General features: G+C 37.6%; 1 protein-coding gene across 1 annotated transcript; it reads left to right on the top strand.

The window, feature by feature from the left end:
* Window positions 1-2,040: 2,040 nt before the first annotated feature.
* Window positions 2,041-22,125, top strand: LOC122316467 (adenine DNA glycosylase). Its single transcript, XM_043132997.1, has 7 exons — window positions 2,041-2,778; window positions 2,894-2,953; window positions 13,441-13,560; window positions 13,626-13,723; window positions 14,111-14,652; window positions 20,909-21,015; window positions 21,557-22,125. Exons 1-7 carry the CDS (start codon window positions 2,239-2,241, stop codon window positions 21,638-21,640), a joined length of 1,551 nt encoding a protein of 516 aa, XP_042988931.1. The 5' UTR covers window positions 2,041-2,238; the 3' UTR covers window positions 21,641-22,125.
* Window positions 22,126-23,591: the final 1,466 nt, after the last annotated feature.

Raw genomic sequence — 23,591 nt, 5'->3', positions numbered from 1 at the left:
GGTCCAAACAGTGCCGGTCCGGTCGGTTTTGCCGGTCCAGACCGGCCGATGCTCACCCCTATGCATGATTAACTGCTATTTATATGGATCATTGGATCATGACATATATATGAAAATCCCTAAAAGATATAAAATGCCTGAAACTTCTAATCTGAATACATCCAGAAATATGTATTATATCCAGTTTCAAAAATCCTTATATGATCTAAAATAATCTAAACACACGTGGTACAAGCTCTTGTTAATATATTTTCAGTATCTATATTAATTTATATTTCAGTTTATATAGACGATTTAAATGTCATTGATGTTCCAGAAGAGCTCATGAAAACTGCACATATTTGAAATATAAATATGAAACCCTTGGGCTTCAAGGGGGAGATGAATGATATTATTAATTCTGAAATATTATCTCTTAAAAGCAATTAGTATTTCAGATTCATATTATGATTTTGTAAGAAGTGAGCATTATTAAAAGGAAAAACAAAATAGAGCACACAGAACATCTACCAGAAGATAGAAACACAAATATGAATATTTGTGAAATATTATTTTATTATATCGAAGAAAAATTACAGAAATTTGAGGCACTTCGCCTCATTCTTTGAACGCTCTTGTTCTTTAAGAATCTGTATGACATCCTTATCTAAATGAGTAGGCAATCGAAAAGAAGATTTAAGCAATAATTTTAAATTCCTATTCTCTTACTTTATTGCTCCTATCTTCATGTTGGACTCTAGAAGAAGTCGCTGAAGGATAGAAATATTCTCGTGGAGTTTATCAACCCCACAAGTTTTGAATTGCAGTCGCTGAGAAAATACAATAATAGATAATGAATATCTGGTACCGAGACTCACAAGCTCGTAGATAGCTTCATTATCTGACTTATTAGTCAGATCATTATTGTATTGCATTATAGCACCTGTGGTAGAAGCAGAAACAACTGATGAACGAGGTGCATATTACCTCATATATTGGTCATGAGAAGATTGCCGAGCCACTGTAAATTAAGAATGCAGTATAATTACAGAAAAGTGAAGAAAATGAAATGCAAATGAAGATGAGCTGAATATCTCTTTTATAGAGAAAATTATGACAAAGCATTTCTTTACTTCACAGCATCTCTCGTGAAGCATCTTTCTACAACAGACAAGAGATGTAGCATCATAACTTTGCGGCGCCTGACAGTTACAGAAGAGTTGAAAATCCTGCAGTGCTTGTCTGATCTAAAAAGCTGGCCACCGTTTTTGTTGAAAAAAGAGGTTAGCGGTTTAATTTTGATGAATTTTCCACTAACTGTGTTATTTACAAGAACTCCAGAAGAGCATAACTCTAGAAGAGTAATGAATTTAATATTAAAATGATCTTGAATCAATATGGTGAATTTCACCATATGTGATTATTTTATCAACATGGATCAAGTTCACAATTAGTTGGATATACGGATGCAGGTTATCTTTTAGATCCACATAAGAATATCACTACAATTCATAAGGAGAAATGTGAAATTGATGTCAAGAAGATACGGTCAAGTAATAATCTGGCAGATTTATTCACTAAAATATTACCAACTGCAACATTTAAAAAGATTGTATAGAACATTGGAATGCAGAGACTTGAAGACCTATTATCATGCACTTTTCAGGAGAAATAATGTCTTGAAAATTTACGCTGATTGTACTCTTTTTCTTTCGCTAAGGTTTTATCCTACTGGGTTTTTCTTTGCAAGGTTTTAATGAGGCAATCCTAAAACACTTGGCGGTATACATGAATACTGTACTCTTTTTCTTTCGTTATTAGTTTTTTTTTTTTTTTCACAGGGTTTTTCTTTGATAATGTTTTAACAAAGTATATTATTTAAATATGGTCATCTAAATGAGATGTATTATAAATGAATTTGTATTGTATAATTACATTTAGCCGTTATAATTAATCAGATCGTAGTCGTCAATTAAAACATTTATACTCTTATATATATGAATGTTTCTAAATTCAGATTACGGATCAATATGAACCTCTCTCTCATTCTCTATATCTCGGAAGCTTTCTCGATTTTTCATTTAGTTCACAACAGAAACATATTTCTTACTTTTTCTTAAATGTTACTTAAATTTCAATGGAAAAAAAATCAAATTTTCAAGTGGCTGTGGGACCCAAATTTTCAAATCCAATTTTCTGCGAAACTGTTGTTGGTTGCTGAGTTATAAGATTCGACACGCCGATTGGAAGCTGATACTCATGCAGATCAATGTCTTTTACGACAGGAAGTTGACGGCCCAGCACTTTGTTGGACTCACTGAGCACCACGCATCGGTTGCTACTTCTGCTTCAAAATCAAAAAGGGCAAGCGGGTTTTGCATTTCAAGCATGGAGGACGAGGAAAATAATAAGAAACGGAAGCAGAAGAAGCAAGGTAAGAAAGCGGTCGTTGTTGAGAGGCCCCGACGAGTGGCTAGAGAACGACCGCATTCACCAACAGAGAAACAAGAAGAAGATGACATAGAAGATATTGTTAAGTGGAGTTTCAGTGGGGATGAAACCCAGAAAATTAGGGAATGTTTGTTGGAGTGGTACGACCTGAACAAGAGGGACCTGCCCTGGCGCTCAAAGAAATTAGATTCATCATCACCATCACAACCACCGGAAGAAAGGGCTTATGGGGTTTGGGTTTCGGAAGTAATGCTTCAACAGACGAGGGTTCAGACTGTCATTCAATACTACAACCGTTGGATGCACAAATGGCCAACCCTTCACCTTCTCTCTCAGGCTTCTCTTGAGGTAAAGAAGGCTCCTTTTATTTTTATTTTTCTCTAATTTAAACAAAACCGTCTCTATTTGTTTCGTTGGTTCATGCATAGATTGAGAACTCTAGTCCTTTTAATCTTGTGAGCAGGAGGTGAATGAAATGTGGGCTGGTTTGGGGTACTACCGCCGTGCACGTTTTCTGTTGGAGGTATTCTCTCATCATTTGCCATTGTCTCGTCCTTGCTTTCCTTTCAAAATTAGCTTTTCCTGCTTTGCAGAAAAAACTCGCGTTCTTTAATTGACGGTTCTATTTTTTTTTTAAGACTCAATTTAGAACGCATCAAACGCATTGCCTCGATTTCTTGTTTTCTTTTTATGAAACCTACTCTAATGACCAGTTTTGGCTACGCGCCACCTGAACAAAGGTAGATTATTTACTCTGCTTGATTACCATTGGAGTAATGATGGACAAACAATTCTTTTCACTTTTCAGTTTTAAATGGGAGTACTTCTATAAAATAATAGTACCCATCATTTAAAATACTTTTGTAATTATTTTATGAGTTATTTTACAAAAATGGCCATCATTTAAACTATGATTGCGAGAAGGGTTGTGAAAAAAATTGTGTTTATCAGTTTCCACACCCATAAATTGTTGCCTTTTCTTCCAAAGCCCACTTTAAGTTATCTTACTTGATATGTTATGTTCACAAGTTTATCGTGTTTTTGTGTTGCATCCATCTATTATGCATATGATGTGCATGTGTTTTAAGTTACGAAAAACTACGAGTAGGGAGAAAAAGATGTATGTATTTATATTTATGCAATGGAAATCTTTAGCTACTGCCCAAAGGAACAAGTGCTGAAATAGAGACGTTTAAGTTCATCCATTGTTTTTATCCTATAATTTTCATCAAGACTTGGAACTGTCTAGTTCTCAGTCTTCTATAATAATCTTTTACATATTTGGTGGTGGAATGTTATTCTCATCCATGCTGTCAATCTTTTCACAAGCTTATCAAGTGCAAACCATCAGGACCGCTCTTATATTTTTATATTTTATGGTTTCTATTCTTTGCTAGGTTGAGCTTAGTAGTCAAAACTTAAAAAGTCTTTTAAGTCCCATCATGGTTGGCTACTAAATGTCTATATATAAATGTATCTATTAAATTGAGCATGCGTACTTAATTTTTTTTTTTGCAAGTAATGCAAAATTTTATTGAAAGTGCAAAGGGGCACAACTTTAAGTACACAAGAAGTATACAAAAAGATACACCCAACTAGCAAGAAGGTGAAAAAGAGCAAAATTGTTAAAATCTAAGAGGTTGGAAACATGGGGGCTGTTGTGAACTTTCGTCCAAGCATGAAGATTGTTAAGCAATATGGCTTTTAGTTCCGCCATCGTTCTCTCTGAGTCTTCAGAAGCTTGGGTATTACAACTCCAAGTACACAAGAAGTATACAAAAGGATACACCCAACTAGCAAGACTGTGATTAAGAGCAAAAATCCTTAAAATCTAAAAGGTTGGAAACATGGGGACTGTTGTGAGCTTTCGTCCAAGCATAAAGATTGATAGGCAATATGGCTTTTAGTTCCTTCATCGTCCTCTCTGAGTCTTCAAAAGCTTGGGTATTACACTCTTGCCAAATGCACCACATCAAACATAAAGGGGCCATCCTCCAAATTTTGAATTTTTGTGGTCATCACAAGGAGACTGCCAACATACCAATAAGTCCACCCTCTAGGGCACAACCCACTCAATCCCAAAAGTGTTAAAAATCCCAACCCATAAGCTCCTCACTTACTGTCAATGCAGTAAAACGTGATCAATATTTTCCCTGTTTTGCTTGCACATACAGCACCATTTCAATACTACAATATGCCTTTTTCTCAAGATACCCATCGTTAAAATCTTTCCCAAGGCTTAACTCTTGATAAAAAAAAAAAATTCTCAACTTATGAAAAAAGTGCAAATCTTTCCCAAGGTTGCCATACACAAAGATAGCTACTCTGGTGGATGTCTTGTTTCTCTAAATACACTTATAGGATAAAGAAGGGCCAATGATTGGAGGAGCTTTTTGAAATTGGACATGACCTCGAATTTCCATCTTTTGGATGGAGTCCAAAATATTTGATCAACACTACTGCTTCTCCACCTAAAATGAGTGCAACCAGTTGAAGAATGAAGAGAAAACACTTAACTCCCAATAATGGGCTGATCCTATAAAAGTAATATTCCACTTGAGCACATTATCTGAGATCTACAAGTGTTCTATAGCCGAAACCTCCTTATGATAAGATAAATGGAACAACTCTACTTATACGGTCTTCAAAGGTTGGTCCTCACACCACACATCATACCCAAATCTGATTATTTAGATTCCTCATCCACCTTAAATTTAATAAAGCAAGAGGTCACCCCACCCTAAAAGGCCCACTGACCTCATTTCAACACCATCCTCCCCACACGTTATCATATTTTGGTTTACACAACAAATCACCACAAAGCTTCCCTCTCGATGGTATACCACAGCAACCATTTCCTTCATAGGCTTTATTGAATGAGAGCATATTTTTAATAACCAATTCAACACCAACAATTGTGGTGCGCATCTTATCCCACCTAACTAGGTGGAACTTGAACTCATTGCCAATTCCTCCCCCACAAGAATGTAGCAATTTGCTTAAACATCAAAGTTATGGAGTTTTCTTTAAGTGCTGTGTGACAGACTGACTAGTGTTACTCTTTCTACTTATTAAACAGATTGAGTGCTACTGGACTATAGCACAAACTTAGTACTCCTAATGGATTCGCACTACCATGTTGGGCAAGAGTTGATAAGATCTATTATGTGGAATTAAAGAGAGGATGTTGTCCTAGATTAGGAAAGCAGCCTTGGATTAGGAAACTTGGGGTGTATTGGATTAGTAACCTGGTTCTAAATTAGGATAGTTAGTTGTTTCTAATTAGGTAGATCTGGTTAGGAATTCTTGTTGTTTTGGATTAGGAACTTTTGATGTTTCAAGTTATGAAACCATCCTAATTTTGACACATAAAGAAATTTCCTTGGGATTCTAGCAAAATAATATGGAATCCTACCTAGAAAAGGATAGGGCTTGTACTTGGAAGAAGACTAGAAAAGATCTATTATGTGGAATTAAAGAGAGGATGTTGTCCTAGATTAGGAAAGCAGCCTTGGATTATGAAACTTGGGGTGTATTGGATTAGTAACCTGGTTCTAAATTAGGACAGTTAGTTGTTTCTAATTAGGAAACTAGACCTGGTTAGGAATTCTTGTTGTTTTGGATTAGGAACTTTTGATGTTTCAAATTATGAAACCATCCTAATTTTGAAACATAAAGAAATTTCTTTGGGATTCTAGCAAAATAATATGGAATCCTACCTAGAAAAGGATAGGGCTTGTACTTGGAAGAAGACTCGAATTCCTGGTTGAAATAGGATTATGATTCCTACGTAGGAAATGACTAGGACAGTTTAAATACCTTGAGAACCTCAAAACTTTCTTCTTCAACACTCACTCCCTTTGGACATCTTCCATAGACTTCAACAGGTTTAACTTTTATTTTCATGATCATATTCTCCTCTTTGTTTTTATAAGTAAAAGTAAAACTTTATTAATAGAAAAAGTTGTAGCCCAAGTACACAAGAAGTATACACAGAATACGCCTAAATACCACTAAGCATTGATGATGGATACAGGCAAATTATGAAAGCTGTCCCCATTACAAATAATGACCAAAGCCCAGGAAACTAGTTTGTTGAAAAAGAATTTCTTCAGCTCGTCCAAGGAATGCTCCTGGTCTTTAAAACGCCTATTATAATCCCTAGGGGTTGGCTCAAGTGGTAAAGGCCTTGGGTTTGGGCGTATGCTCCTTCCAGGTCTAATATTCAAATCTCCTTGGGTGCAAATAATCTCTAGGGGCTATCAGACTGGGGGATCTTCCCCTTGAATTAACTAATGTGCACTTGTGGAAAACTCTTTGCCGAGGGTCTGTGCACCCTCGGGATTAGTATGGATGCTATTTCGAGACACCCGGTGCCAATTAAAAAAAATTCATTCTCTCCATCCGCAAACAGTACATAATACAATGAGGGATCATTTTCCACAAAGCTGCAACGTAACATTACCCCTAATACCTGTCCAACACTTAAAAATGTCCATAACTCTTCCAAGCATTACCCATGCCACACCAGTCTGGTTAAGGATCTCATCCCACAAAAACTTAGCCACCTCACAATGTAACAATAGATGTGTCAAAGGAATTTGCTGGCCATTTAAAGTCAGCAGATTCTATCCATTTAAAGTCAGCAAATTCTATCCATTTAAAGTTAGCAGATTCTATACCTTGTACAGCTTTGACAACTATCTTCTATATTTGTAAATCTTTTATTCTTTCCTTAATTAGGATATACTAGCTGTAGGCTACCTTTAGGCAAATTTGTATATGGTAGTCTAGCTGATTTTAAGGGCAGAAGATTAGCTTGTATTTTGTATATATAAATGGGAAATCTCCACTGAGAGATACACACAGTTTTGCTCAAAGATCTCTAAGTTTGTCATGGCATCAGAGCCACAATTCTGAATTCTCACATGTCTCTTGTCCAACTCAGCCCTAGTTCTGTCTTTGTTCCTCTCATGTGTCTCTTGTTCTCAAGTCCAACTCAGCCCTAGTTCAGTCTCTTGTTCTGGGTTATTCTTGATCAAGCTCTCTCGGCCTCATGTCTTCAGATAAGTTTGATGCTTTCCTGGTTTGTTTTAATGGCAAAAACTACTCAGCCTAGGCATGCCACTTCAAGATATTTGTCAAAGGCAAGAATCTATGGGGCCATGTTGATGGTAGCAACCCATCAGCATGCCAAGTGGGAGGTCAAGGATGCTCAAATCATGGTGTGGATTCTAGTATCTGTTGAATCCAACATCATCTTGAACCTTCGACCCTCCAAGACCGTAGCCCAGATGTGGACTTACCTCAAGAAGCTCTACAGTCAGCACAACACTGCTCATCGGTTCTAGCTTGAACATGACTTGGCCAATCTCCAACAGGACAGTCTCTCTATCTCTGATTTTTACTCTAGCTTCATGAATATTTGGGCTGAATATACTAATATAGTCTGTGCTACCTTACCTCCTGAAGGTCTTAGTTTTGTTCAATCTGTCCATGAAGCTACTAAGAGGGATCGATTTCTTATGAAATTAAGATCTGAATTTGAAGTCACCAGGTCTAATCTTATGAACTGAGAACCTGTCCCCTCCTTGGATGCATGCCTTAATGATTTGTTTTGTGAGGAGCAGCGCCTTCTCACTCAAACCACCAGTGAACAAAATAGATCCACCTCTGTTCCCGTGGCTTATGCAGCACAGGGCAAGCTAAGAGGCAGGGATATAAGCGTTGTTCAGTGCTTTTGTTGCACAGGATTTGGCCATTTCGCTTCAAATTGCCCAAAAAATTCTGCAACTATTGCAAAAAGGATGGCCATATTATCAAGGAATGCCCTACCCGACCCCCCAAGAGATCTGAAACAGCATATACTGCCTCAGTTGGCTCTTCTAGTATTGGTAGTTCTGTGGATACAACACTTTTGACACAACGTGCTCTTGCTCCTATTCAACCCTTGACCACTGAAATGATTCAACAAATGATTATTTCTACATTCTCTGCTTTAGGACTCTCAGGTAAAACCCTTCTCTACATCACCTCCTTGGTACTTTGATTCTAGGGCTTCCCATCATATGACAAATAATGCTCATTTTCTTACCAATATAAACAAATATTTTGGAAATCTCAAGATTCATACTGCTGATGGCAACCATTTACCTGTCACAGCCACCGGTGATGTTTCTCCTTCTCTAACCAATGTCTTTGTCTCTCCTGGTCTTACCACTAATCTAGTTTTTGTTGGTCAGTTGGTTGACAATGATTGTAAAGTGGAATTCTCTAAATCTGGTTGTGTTGTGCAGGATCAACAATCAGGGAAGATGATCGCGAGTGGGCCTAAAATAGGATGTCTTTTCCCTCTCCAATTTCCTTTGTATCCATGTTTTTCTTTGCCCTTTGTCACTTGTAATTATGCTCATGTTGATTATCGAGCATGGCATAAACGTCTTGGACATCCAAACTCTAATGTACTTCATGATTTGCTAAATTCTGGTTTACTTGGGAATAAAGAGTTACCATCTCTTAGTGCTGTTCAATTTGATTGCAATTTTTGTCGACTTGGCAAAAGTAAAACTCTACTATTTCCCACTCACACACCAAAAGTAGTCCAGCCTTTTGATATGATACATAGTGATGTGTGGGGTATGGCACCGGTTACTTCTCATGCTAATTACAAGTACTTCGTCACTTTTATTGATGACTATAGTCGTTTCACGTGAATTTATTTCCTGTATTCTAAAGATGAAGTATACTCTGTTTTCAAGCTCTTTCATTCTCATATTCAGACCCAATTTTCTGCCAATATCAAAATCCTTCGATCTGACAATGGGGGTGAGTACGTCTCATTTGTTTTAGGAGTTTTTGCAAACTAATGGCATACTCTCTCAACGGTCTTGTCCTTTAACCCCCCAACAAAATGGGGTGGTTGAAAGAAAGAACCGTCACCTTCTAGATGTTGTTCGCACCCTTCTTTTAGAGTCATATGTCCCCTCTTGATTTTGTTGTGAAGCTCTCTCCAATGCTGTCCACCTTATCAATATATTGCCTTCTCCCTCATTGAACCACATCTCTCCTTACACTTGGTTATTTGGTCACACTCCAAATTATTCTAACCTTCGTACCTTTGGTTGTGTGTGTTATGTTCATCTTCCTGCACACAAACGCACAAAACTCACAGCTCAATCAGTCCAATGTGCTTTTTTAGGATATTCTGTACACCATAAAGGTTTTCTTTGCTATGATCCAAATTTGTGTCGTATTCGGGTTTCTAGAAATGTCATCTTTCTAGAAAACCCATATTTTTTCTCCACTCACCACGACCCCCTTTCTCCTTCATGTTCTATTCTTCCCTTGTTTACTAACTCTTATGCAAATCCCGTACCTACTAAGCCTCTCCTAGTGTATCAACGACGCTCCTCCACCACATCAAATCAGACTTTTGCACCTCCCGATCTCCTTCAAGTTCATTCTCAGACTGCTGATCCTGTTCCAGCAACTGCACCTGCTCCTCTCAGGCATAGTACTCAAATTCATAGACCCCCAGATAGGGGTTTCACCCCTCCTTTATCCTTGACAGCCATCTTGTCTTCTACTCCTATTCCCTCATCTTATAAGCAACCAATGGAGCATGAGTGTTGGCAGAAAGCTATTGAAACATAACTTTTAGCACTTGAAGAAAACCAGACCTGGGATGTTGTTCCATGTCCCCTAACTGTGAAACCCCTCGGCAGTAAGTTGGTGTTTTCTATCAAGCTTCATTCGAGTGGATCCATAGATCGTCACAAGGCTCGGCTGGTGGTTCTTGGCAACAAGCAGAGTATGGCCAAGACTACGATGAAACCTTCTTACCGGTAGCCAAGATGACCATCTTGCGAACCATACTAGCTCTTGCTGCATCTCAATCATGGTCTTTGCATCAAATGGATGTTAAGAACGCATTTCTACACCGTGATCTCAAGGAGGAAGTTTTCATGAAACTTCCCTTTGGTATGCCTACTTCCTCACCTAATGATGTTTGCAAACTAAAACGCTCTTTGTATGGTTTGAAAAGTTTCGATCCACTCTCATTGGCTTTTCCTTCACTCAGAGTCAGAATGGGTCCTCCCGTTTTCTACAGAAGACATCTAAGGGCATAGTTGTTCTCCTTGTTTATGTGGATGACATCGTTGTCACTGGTTCTGATGGAGGGCATTTTTGAGATTCAAAAATTTTTGCATTTTACTTTCCACATGACAGACCTTGACCAGCTCACCTACCTCTTGGGGTTAGAGGTGCATCATCGACCTCAAGGTATTTTCTTGAGTCAGCACAGGTATGTTTAGGATTTGGTTCAGTTAGCCAGACTCAAAGACACTACTTCTGTTGACACCCCCATGGAACTTATTGTGAAGTATCGACGGGACGAAGGGGAGCTTCTTCAGGATCCTACTCTCTATCGGAAGCTGGTTGGTAGTCTTATCTATCTAACCATCACCTGACTAGACATCTCTTATGCTGTCCACATCGTAAGCAAGTTCATGCAAGAACCTCGACATCTCCACCTATTTGCAATCCGACGTATCATTTGATACATCCTTGGCACACCTAGTTGTGGCTTATTTTTCCCTATTGGTTCTTCACTCCAGCTACAAGCCTATAGTGACGCTGATTGGGCTGGCTGCCCAGACACAAGGAAATCTACTATCAGATGGTGTATGTTTCTTGGTGATGCACTTATCTCTTGGAAATGCAAGAAACAGGACTATGTCTCCAAATCATCAACTGAAGCAGAGTATTGAGCCATGCCTGCTGCATGCTCCAAGATCATTTGGCGACATGGTCTCCTTATAGAACTTGGTTTCTCCCAAGTTCAACCTATTCGACTACATGCTGACAACACTAGTGCCATGTTACCATGAACGCGCTAAACACATAGAGGTTGACTGCCACTTCATTCGGGAGGCCTATGACCACCATATTATCACCCTCCCACATATCTCCACTACTCTACAGGTCGTGGATATCTTCACCAAATCCATGACACATCAGCGCAATAATTTCCTTGTTAGCAAATTGATGCTTGTAGATTTGCCAGCATCAATTTGAGGGGGGATGTCAAAGGAATCTGCTGGCCATTTAAAGTCAGCAGATTCTATCCATTTAAAGTCAGCAGATTCTATACCTTGTACAGCTTTGACAGCTATCTTCTATATTTGTAAATCTTTTATTCTTTCCTTAATTAGGATATACTAGCTGTCGGCTATCTTTAGGCAAATCTGTATATGGTAGTTTAGCTGATTTTAAGGGCAGAAGATTAGCTTGTCTTTTATATATATAAATGGGAATTCTCCACTGAGAGATACACATTTTTGCTCAAAGATCTCTAAGTTTGTCAAGATGATCCACGGATTCCCCATTTTTCTTACACAAGAAGCACCAATCCATAATGATTAGACCTCGTTTCCTCAAATTGTTAGTGGTGAGGATTTCTCCCAAGGGATGCAGTCCATTCAAAGAAAGCAATATTGGGAGGAACCCTACATTTCCAAATTCTCTTCCAGGGTTAGCAATGATCATTAGAAAATCCCAAAAGGGCTGTATAATAGGAATGCACCGAAAATATTTTACTCCCACCAGGAGTTCAAATCATCCTGTCCTCCACCACATTACCAAAAGTCATAGCATACAATGAACTGAAGAAATCAGCAAATGTTCCAAGTTCCCAATCTCAAGCCACTCTCAAAAAATTTAAATTCCAATGGATAGAGCCATTGGAACAAACCAACAAGTCAGCCACCACAGCCTCTTTGTCACTTGAAATTGGGTAGAGTGGGAAAAAAAAAACTTAAGAGCCCATGCACCACACCAAACATCATGCCAAAAATAAACACCATGGCCCTTCCCAACCTCAAATCTGAAAAAGCTGGAGAACCTCTCCCATCCTAAACGAATATTTTTCCCAAACCCCATAGCATATGTCCTCCTAACTTCATTAGAACACTAGCCCCCCTAATACTCCTGCATTTTGAATCTATAAGTACTCTCCACAAAGCCTCCCCTTCGTGGTGATATCTCCATAACCACTTCCCCAAGAGCTATTGAAGGTCCTAAGTTATGCACGCCAAACCACCACAAGGTACCGGAGAACAAGCTTTGTCCCAACAAACAAGATGAAACTTAAGTTTCCTCAAAGAAAATTTCAGAAGATTTTCTCAATACAAGAAGCTACACCTGCAGGTAAAGGAAATAAAGAAAGAAAGTATGTAGGGAGGTTAGATAAAGTGCTTTTGATCAGAGTGATTATACTCCCCTTTGATTTTCTCCTTTTAGAAAGGTGTATTTCTTATATACTTCTTGTGTACTTGGATTGCGTCTTTTGTGCCTATCTCATGAAATCTTATTACTTATAAGAAAGGGAAACAAAAGGACTAGGATCCCTCCTCGGAAACGAATTTGAACTCTGATATGGAAAAGGACTGGAGCTCCTCCATAAAAAGCCAGTCTCACCCTTCCTCATACCTTGCGCTCTTGCCTCTCCTTTTTCTTTATTATTGGCCAGCCGCCCTAGAGGAATTCTAAGGGTTTTTTCCTCTTTTTTGAAAAATGGTTCCCTTGTTAGTTTTGTTTAACCCTAATGGGGGGGTGCTGATGTGGTATACCACCAAGGTATTGCTTCCCCCATCCACCCTTCTCCCTACCCTAGCTTCCTGAAAACTAGTGATATGGTACATTATGGTTCTTAGACATCTTAAAGTGTGTGGAATTCCTAATAGGTGGACTGGCAACATCTTTGTGTTGTCACAAAGAGCTTAGGGTCTATAATGAAGGCCTTTAGACAATTGTGAACGGTCTTTTTTATATCTTTGATCTCAACTGAAGATCTGTTTTGTGTCTTTGAGATGAGAAGGGTGAGTTCTTGCAATCTGAAAGGAAAGAACAGCAATCTAATTTAAAAAGGAGAGACTCCCATTGTTATCTTGACCATAAACCATGTCCTAATTCTCTCTTTCTCGATTTTTTTTTTTTTTTCGTTGTAAGGGAGCAAAGATGGTTGTTGCGGGAGGAGGTAGATTTCCTAAAACAGTTTCTGAACTGCGAAAGATTCAAGGAATTGGAGACTATACTGCTGGGGCTATTGCTTCAATTGCATTTGGGGAGGTGAGTAGCTTATGAATTTTTTTGTTTGATTGGTTTCAACCCTTGTTCAAGTTTTACTACATCAGGTAGTGCCGGTGGTTGATGGGAACGTGATAAGGGTGATTACTAGACTTAGGGCTATTTCTGCAAATCCAAAAGACTTGGTGACTGTCAAGAAAATATGGTGAGCTCTAGTGACCCCTACAACTTTTTCTTTGATTTTCATTTGTTGTATAAACTTCATTTTGATTTGGTGGAATAGAGGATTTTAGTTAGCATATCTTTATCTATTCTCTTTCTTTCTTTTCTTTTTATTTTTATTTTTATTTTTTTTCGGACTTAATTGTATTTTTTTAAGAAACCATGCATTTTTATTAGTCATCTATAGAGCAATTTGCGTAATGATTTCCAGGGTTTCTTGGCATAGAAAAAAAAAATACTTGCATAATGGGTCATACCAGTCACATTTGCGTCAGCATTCATGATTCAATTGAAGCGATTACAAGGTGGTAATAAGTAGATAATATTTCCTGGAAGTCTAATGGTTAGATTTTATGTGGCGTGGGAATAGGAAACTAGCAGCTCAACTAGTTGATCCTATCCGGCCTGGAGACTTAAATCAGGCTCTCATGGAATTTGGTGCAACCATATGCACCCCATTGAACCCAAGCTGCTCTTCATGTCCTGCATCCGGACACTGCCATGCACTGTCAGTCTCTGGACACGATAGTTTGGTACAGGTGACAGATTTCCCTGCTAAGGTAATGAAGGTCAAACAGAGACATGATTTTTCTGCCGTATGTGTGGTGGAACTACTGGGAGGTCAAAAAACATTGGAGGGAAACCAAAGTGACAGTAGATTTCTTCTTGTAAAAAGGCCGGATGAAGGTCTGCTTGCTGGCCTCTGGGAGTTCCCGTCTGTCTTGCTGGATGGAGATGCTGGTTTGGCAACTAGAAGAGAAGCAATTGATCACTTTCTGGACAAGAAGTTTGGACTTGATTCTAAAAAGACCGGCAACATAGTTTTCAGGAAAGATATTGGAGAGTTTGTCCATATGTTCACTCACATTCGTCTAAAAATTTTTGTGGAATTGTTGGTAGTTCGTCTAAAAGGTTTGCTCTCTCTCTCTCTCTCTCTCTCTCTCTCTCTCTCTCTCTCTCATATTCTGATATGACAAATAGGTGTGCTTATTTAAATAACTGGTTTTAATAATAATTCTTTTTTGGAAAGTGTATAAAATTTTACTTTTCATGTTTTCTGGTCATACTCTTGGTTAAGTTCTTTTGGAGCATGGTCCCATTGCATTTGATGTGGTGTATTCAGTGGGAATGAAATTCTCAAGCTTTGAAGGTTGTGAGAGTATGGTGTTAGAATTAAGAACCATTATGTTGTATTCTCTGTATGTTTGGATGGTGACACAAATACCTTCACTCCTCTAGCTTTCTAGATTTTATGGAACTTTGCTCTTTTTCCTTCATCCATCTAATTGGGTTTTTCTTAGTGTATGGTCTATGTGCACTTTGAAAATTACCTGTCTATATATTTCTAAACCATTTACAAAACTATATTAGCATAGGTTAGGCAAATTCTATTATGTTAATTGGATTTTACAGAATGCTGGTTTTATCTAAAACTGATATGAAACATCCAAGGTTTAGCAATATAATTTTCAAACCATTGTGTTAGGCAAATTAATGGAACAAAATAATTTGAATTTTTGTGTGTTTGGATATCCTCCCTCTATATTTTCCCCCATTTTTAGATACTTGTGGAAAGAAGTGTCATAATGTACTCCGTGCAACTTTATGCATGCCAACACCAATAAATTGTTCTTCTATGATGGTTGGGCATTTAACACACTCAATTAATCACCTATAAGGTTATTTTGACTTGTATTTTATGCTGTTGCTTTTTTCATTTGTAAGCTAAATATTTTCTTTATGGCAAAAAAGGGTGTTACTTCAATACACAGGAAGTAAAAGAGATCCACTTAACTAACTGATGGGAAAGGTGCTAGAAATTCTTGAAAAGTAGAAATAGAAAGGGCAACACCATATTGGTCCATTATCCAATGATAACAGGTATTAAGAATGAAACACTTATGCTCTGGTTACGATCTTTCATGACCCTCCAAGCTGCGCTTATTTCTTTCCACAAACACATAATAAGCACGATGAGTTCATCCTCCACAAAAGTGTGCATTGAATCATTGATGGTTTCCAAACTGCCCTTTTCAACTCCTTAGGAGATCCACCACCAAAGAAGCCATTGCCCAACACATCCCAAAGAGGCCAAAAAGAACATGTTTCAGATAATGCTAGCAAACTCACAATGTACAAGAAGGGGCTCAACTGATTCTCCACTTATCTTGCACATGCAATGACGATTACAAGGCCTTGGTTTCTCACAGTCAAAAGTAAGAAACTACATCATGATTTCTTGGGTGGAGGAATGGATGGTGAGCTCAAATTTCATCCTTTGAATTGGGCAAAGGTATGCACTCCAATCTCAAGGGAGGGTTAGGAGTTTGTCACTTGTTGGTTTTCAACCATGCTATTAGGTAAACAGCTTTGGAGATATCAACAAGAAATGGAGACTTTTTGGAAGGCAATTTGGTGGGGCTTGGTGTGGATGGTGCTCTAATGAAGTGCAAGGATCACATGGGGTAGCTTGGTGGGTTGGAAGCACATAAACTTTTCTCGACGCATACTTGGCTTGAGGTAGGTGATGGGCCTAGAATTAAGTTATGGTATGACCTTTGGCATGACGATAGGATCCTGAGGAATGCCTTTCCAGATGTGTACAATTTGCAAGGGTGAAGGAATCCTCTGTAGCAGATGTTTTGGAGCTGTCCAATGGTGTTACTCAATGGAATGTCGGTTTCTCTAGAGCAACACAAGATTGAGAAATTGATACTTTCATAGAGTTCTATAATCTTTTATACTTTATTAGTGTGAGAATGGGGGATGTAGACAAGGTGTTCTAGTGCCTTTAAATAAGAGAAGTTCATCGTCCTTCATTCTATCACGCCATTAGCATTCAAAATGCAAATCCATTTCCTTGGAGGAGTATTTGGAAGACTGGGCTCATTTGGATGTTGAGATAAGATGAGAAATTTCATATCTCAACATTCAGACATCACTCAAACACACACTTTTCAATTTTAAATCTTTAATTTTTTCATCTAATCATTAACCTAATCATTACAATTTTTCCAAACTTTCAAACAAAACACAAAAAATAATTCATCATTTTCAAATCCCTAAACAAAAATAATATTCTAATAATATTTTAATTTTATAATATTTTTATTCAACTTTTTCTCTCTTATTTCCCAAAATTCCATAAAACATCTTAACTCAAACTATTTCACTCCTATTTATAGATTTTTCATCTCATCACAACATCCAAATGAGGCTTAAGGTGCCAGTCAAAGCAACCCTTTTTGTATGGATAGCATCATTAGGAAGGATTCTCACCGTCGAAAACTTAAGGAAGCTTTGGATTATCATTATGGATTGGTGTTGTATGTGCAAAACAAACGGGGAGACAATTAATCACCTACTTCTTCATTGTGAGATTGCCACTCACATATTACAGAATGATTTCTTCAATAGGATGGGATTAGCATGGGTGATTCCTAGAAGGTTGGTAAATTTCTTAGCAAGTTGGAGAGGATGGAAATTTGGAGGATGGCTCCCACTTCTCTTCTAATAGTGCCTTTGGAGGGAAAGAAATGATAGAAGTTTTGAAGAACGTGAGTAGACTACTATGGAACTTGGAGTTTTCTCTACCATAACACTTTATTCCAATGGTCAATTGTAATATATTTTAATGGACTAAGTGTCCATGATTTTCTTGTATTGGTTTTTAATCGTACTTTGGTGTCTCTCTTGTATATGTAATGTGAACATGCGCTATGCCTATTATTGAAAAAACTAACTTGTCTAGAATTATTCTAATGGTCAATTGTAGTAGTTTGCTGGGAAGTGGCTAAAGATGACCTAATGAAGGTATTCCAAGATTTCCATACAAATGCAAGTTTTGAAAAAAGTCTTAGGGCATGTTTGGATGTTTGGAGTATCTCAGAATTTTGTGAATAGTAGTGAAATGATTTGAGTGAAAATGTTTTATTGGGTTTTGAGAAATAAGAGAGAAAAAGTTGAATAAAAATATTATAAAGTTAAAAAATTGTTTGAATATTATTTTTGTTTTGAAAGTTTGTAAAAGTTGTAATGATTTTTTTGTTTGAATAATGATTAGATGAAAAAGTTGATAATTTGAAATTGAAAAGTGTTTTGTATTTGAGTGATTTTTGATAATGAAATTATTAGAAGTTTTGAGAATTTTAAAAATTCTAAGAATTCTCATATTTTCCAAAACATCCCCTTAATGCTACCTTCATAGCTCATATTCCCAAAAAGCCTAGGTAGTGGATATGAAAGACTCTTGCCCTATCAGTCTTGTTAATGTTTTGGTGAACTGATTGGATATGATGATGGAGAAGCCAATATCGAAGCCTCAAAACATTTTTGTTAAAGGTGGGCAAATTCTAGATTTAGTATTAATTTCTAATGAAGGTTTGGATAGTAGATTCAAGTCAAGAGAACGTGGGCTAATTTGCAAGTTGGACATTGAGAAAGCTTATGACCATGTCAACTAGAATTTCTTGTTCTATTCGCTTGCGAGAGTTGGCATTGGGTTGAAATGACGTTTTTGGATAGTGTATTGTATCTCTATAGTTCGCTTTTCTATCCTGTAACTTGAGAAAGGTGGATTTGCTTTCCCCGCTACTTTTCATTATTGTCATGGAAGCTCTACCGAGATGGTATTAGGTCTGGTGTATGTTGGCTTTCTCTCAGGCTTCTCGGTGAGGAAGGGCAGTTCTCTTGAGATCCCTCATGTCTTATTTGCTGATGATACCCTCATCTTTTGTGGGGCAGACCAAGGTCAAATTCGATATCTAAGGGCACTTCTTTATGTTTTGAAGCGGTATTTGGTCTGAAATTGAAGTTAACTAAGTCCGAAGTGGTCCTAGTGGGAAATGTTCCTACTGTGGTAAACCTGGCTATTTTTTTGGGATGCAGGGTATCTTCCTTACACATGAGGTACCTTGTCTACCCCTCAGGTGCTACTTTCAAGACGGCAGGTTTTTGGGATGCTTTGATTGAAAAGGCTGGAGTGTAGATTAGCTAACTGTCCAAAGTGGGTAGGCTTGCTTTAATCAAATACACTCTCGAACTTGCCCACATAGCTTTTATCCTTTTTTCCACTTCCTATAAAAGTCGCCAACTGTATTGAGAAGCTACAATGAAATTTCTTGTGGAGTGGGATGGGGGATGAGTTTAAATTTCATCTCGTGAATTGGTCAATGTTATCTACACCAATATTTAGTGGAGGATTGGGTATTTATAACTTGGTGATGTACAACCAAACCCTCTTGGGAAAATGCTTGTGGCAATACCAACAAGCAAGGGAGGCTTTATGGAAGACCGTTATAGATTCAAAGTCAGTAAAGCATGGGGGCAGCTGGTGTTCGAATGAGGTAAGTGGACCACATGGGGTGTGGAAGCACATAAGAAGAGGATGGGAAGCCTACTCGTATTGAGTTGGGTGATGGCTCTCAAATCAAATTTTGGCATGGCATACTGTGTGGTGATTGAAGCCTCAAAGACATATTTCCAGCATTATTTGATATTTCACGGTCGACGGAAGCTTCAATAGATAAGCTCTTGGAATTTTCCCTAGAGTCTCTCCTCAATGGAATGTTAACTTTATCAGAGTAGCACAAGACTTGGAATTAGATGTTGTCACTGAGTTTTTTACTCTATTTTGTACTCCACAAGAATGACAGTTGGAACTATTGACAAGATCATATAGATACTGTGTGGTGATTGAAGCCTCAAAGACACATTTCCAGCATTATTTGATATTTCACGGTCGACGGAAGCTTCAATAGATAAGCTCTTGGAATTTTCCCTAGAGTCTCTCCTCAATGGAACATTAATTATCAGAGTAGCACAAGACTTGGAATTAGATGTTGTCAATGAGTTTTTTACTCTATTTTGTACTCCACAAGAATGACAGTTGGAACTATTGACAAGATCATATAGAGCCCCTCCAAGAAAGGTAGATTCACTGTCTGATCTTTTTTTCAGGTCTTGACTAGCCAAGGCACGTATGCCTTTCCGTGGAGGAATATATGGAAAACTAAAGCTCCCTTGAAAGCAAATTTTTTCATGGGGACTACCTCCTTGCGAGGTGGCCAGGCTTTTGTGAGATGATTTTTTTGCTAGAGTTGGAATATCATGGGTCATCCCTAGAAGACTGGTGGATTTTCTTGCAAGTTGGGGAGGCTTTCATGGCAACCCACAAGTGGCGGTAATCCGGAAGATGGCTCCTATATGTATGTGTTGTTGTATTTGGAGGGAGAGAAATGATAGAAGCTTTGAAGATTGCAAGCGCACTATGGATGAGTTAAAATCTTTCTTTGAAAACTTTGCTCTCGTGGGCAGTGGAAATAGATTCTATTGGGCCTAGATGATTCGAAGACAAATGACTTTGCTTCAATCGATAAATAATTTGACAATCCAATTGAAAATATTAAGTTTTTTGAACCAAACAGCATCTAGACTATATAAACTGCTGAGAGCAGAGCAGAGTATTTGTGAGAGAGAAACGATGAGGAAAGGAGGTATCTCCAGCATGAATCACCTGAGGTAGCCATCAGAGATAGAGTGAGGAGAGAGAAAGAGAGAGGAATGAGAGAACACTTTCCAGTATGATAAGGTATAATAGAAAGGGAAGTCAGAATAGTTGAAGATGTTTGTATTATATTATGACCTTACTTTTTCTGGGTAGGTCAATGTCAAAGAGAAGTCATATTTGCAAAATGATCAAAGCAAGCGTAGTTTTGAGGGACTGCGAAATATCAGTGTTGGAGTTAAAGTTTTTTTTGTTCTCTAACACCTTGTATCATTGGACAAAAGGCACATTATGGTGCTCCCTTTTATATTTCTATTTTTCGGGACTTTATACTTTATAGCTCTTTTCCTTTCGTTCATTGAGTGGATCCGTGTGTACTTACTGTCTCCGGGGATATTATCCCTTTTTCATTATTAATAATATTTATCTTAGTTATAAAAGAATATTTGGAAAATGATACAAATTGTGACGGCATATGTTTACGGCAATATCATTAGACTGGTAGCTGCATTACCTTTTATTGGAAGGGCATACATATTTAACCGTTTTAGTTCTTTTTATTCCTTTTGGTGAAGAGGATCTCCTCAAGCTTTCTCCACTCATATGCTCACACACACGTTCATGTCTTTGCATAATCCTTGTTTGCTTTCTAATGGCATGAAGGGAGGAAAAATGACTTATTTGGAAAGCAAGACAAAGAAGCTATGCATTGGAAATGTGTGGATGGCGATACCCTTTCAAGTTTGGGATTGACATCTGCTGTGAGAAAGGTAAATACACGTAATATAAATGTTCCTATCTGCATTTCTAAATATATATACATATAATTCGTGCTACTTAATACCTCCTATTGAAGAACTCTATAATTGACACTAACTGCTCACTCACTTCCCTTTTAGTTATTTACTACTTGGGCCATTTTTCCAGTTGGTTTTTATGTCAAAGCCACTGAGATAGATACATGTTGGCTGATGTCGAAAACTGCGGAGCTAATTTTATAGTTCAATTTTGAGCATTGTATTCTACCAAGCTCCAGCTAGAATGAAAAGAAAAAGCATATTATGATTCAAACCCCTCAGTTGCAAAATGGGAGCTCTTAGTCAAAAGTATATTATTATAAATTCCTGAACTTAATTCTCAGGATTGATTTTTTTTCATTCTTATTCTAAATTTGAGCTGGACATAATAGTTTTTTCTGTTCTCTGTCATTTTGCCTCTCTATAAGTAGTATTTGAGTTGTGCGATTTGGTTATCGAATTGAATGTGTTTGCATTGTCAACTACTTGCAAGTAAATCTTTATCCTAATGCAGGCATACATCATGGTTCAAAAATTTAAGCAGGAAAAGCTGTCCAATAATTTTACCCCATCAAGAAAGAGGAACAGAACGACATGAACAAAACAACACATTCCTGCTTGAGCCTGTTCAAGTGACCTAAAGGGGGTGCCTTATTAAACTAATTCAACGAGAAAGGCTTCATGAGACCTATTCTCTACATTTATGTGTTACAGAAGTGCACATTGGACATGCAATAATGCAGATTATTTGGTGAGGAGAACTGTTACATAAAGTCATTTTTGCGTACCACTTGCGTACATCACTGATATGATTGGCCAAAACAGTTATTTTACACTTAAAAAAAGTGATGTAGCCAATCACATTAATAGAGTGCACAATGAGTATGCAAAAAAGACTACACAGAATTTTTGATTGGTGAGTGCTGGCTCTTGGGTTTTGCTACTTCTCATTTTATATGCTTGCAATATGGTACTTTAGGACTTGGTATGATTCGTTGTTTTGTAGTTATCACTGCACATGCAACAATGCAGATTATTGGTGGGTACTACCAGCGGAATACCATGATTCGTTGTTTTTTGTTATTGTTTTGTGATTATGATGATGTCATAGGTGGACTATGGAGTGCTTTTCCATAGGTATTGTATTTAATGAATTGGAAGCCAATGAACAGTCGGACCCAGAAACAAACTCAACAAACAGACGTGCATATTTAAGTTTTTAACTTGGTGGTGTACCATAAGATCGATATCATAGGCGGTTGCTCATGCCTTCCAAATTCTGGAGGCAGCATGTATTGAACCGTGGTTTCTCTTTTTTGTTCTCAGTGGAGAGAATAAACTTCTATTCTGATGAGGAATCATGCTTGAAGCATTGTACAACCAACCTTCAATTTGGCAAATCATTTGTCTATTAGTTTTTTTAATTTTTAAAAATTTTGTGCATTATTATGGTTTAGCATTTTTCCCACAGCCAAGGTGTCCAAAATTGTGTAGGAAACACATTCATTTTTCTTTTTTAAATGATGAGGAATCTCGGAGACCGTGCATGCACAATATGTCTATTGTCTAGTTAAACTCCAGACTTGTATAGCTCGCCCCATCGGCTCTGGCTTTTCTCCAATGGGCAAGGTCATCTTTCAGATATTAAGATCGGTTGCCAATCTCCCTCAATTACCCACCTTTCTTTTTGCAGATGATCTCCTTGTTTTTGGGAAAGCTAACAAGAAAATAAGAATAATTCTAATTGCGGCCCCTTGTGAGAGGATGCCTAGTGCACGCCTGACTTGGAGAATAGTGACCTGAATAGAGTTCGGAATTCTCCGAGCAATTTCTATTAAGTTTAGGTGATGAAATTTGATGGAGTTGTAAATAGGGATATAACAATATTTAATTTCATAAATTTATGAGTATGGAAAGAGGCCTTAACATATTTTCGGGTCTAGAATTTCTAGTTTTACGGCAAGAAAAACGTGAAAATTAGTATGTATTTAAAGATACCAGGGTAAAATAAATTAGTTTGAGGTAATTTGGAGTTAGATGAACCGGTTATAAATTTTAGAATTAGAAGGGTTGAACTGTAATATCACTAGAACTTTAGAGCTAGATTTTGATTTTTTTTTTTTTTAATGAATGTTTTGGGAAAAAAAGTTCGAGTTTTAGTAAAGGGGGGAGTGTTGGTGATCTTGAATAATGGAGAAGTCAACAGAAGAAAATGAAAGAAGAAACCATACTAACAAGTAAATAGTTAATAACTTGGTGCCCCACAGATTTACAGGAATCAATTCTCTCATTTTTTTTCCTCTTCCAGTCTTACTTTGTTCTTTCTAAAACTCTGCCCTATCTTCTTCATAGCTCCTTTTAGCTGTATGGTGCTAGTCGCTCAATTCTTCACCGAATATAACTTTTGCACATAGAAGCGATGAATGTCAATGGCAATCAGTGCTAAACCAACAGATGCTGATCCTTTCTTTCCTATGTGGACAAGTGCAATGATATAATAACCTCTTGGCTTCTACTTTAACTCAAGGGCACAATTCTGTGAGCATCTA

The sequence above is a fragment of the Carya illinoinensis genome, chromosome 7 (assembly GCF_018687715.1).
Source record: "Carya illinoinensis cultivar Pawnee chromosome 7, C.illinoinensisPawnee_v1, whole genome shotgun sequence".
NCBI lineage: Eukaryota > Viridiplantae > Streptophyta > Magnoliopsida > Fagales > Juglandaceae > Carya > Carya illinoinensis.
The sequence above is the reverse complement of the archived record's forward strand: the minus strand, read 5'-3'. Positions and strand labels throughout refer to the sequence as shown.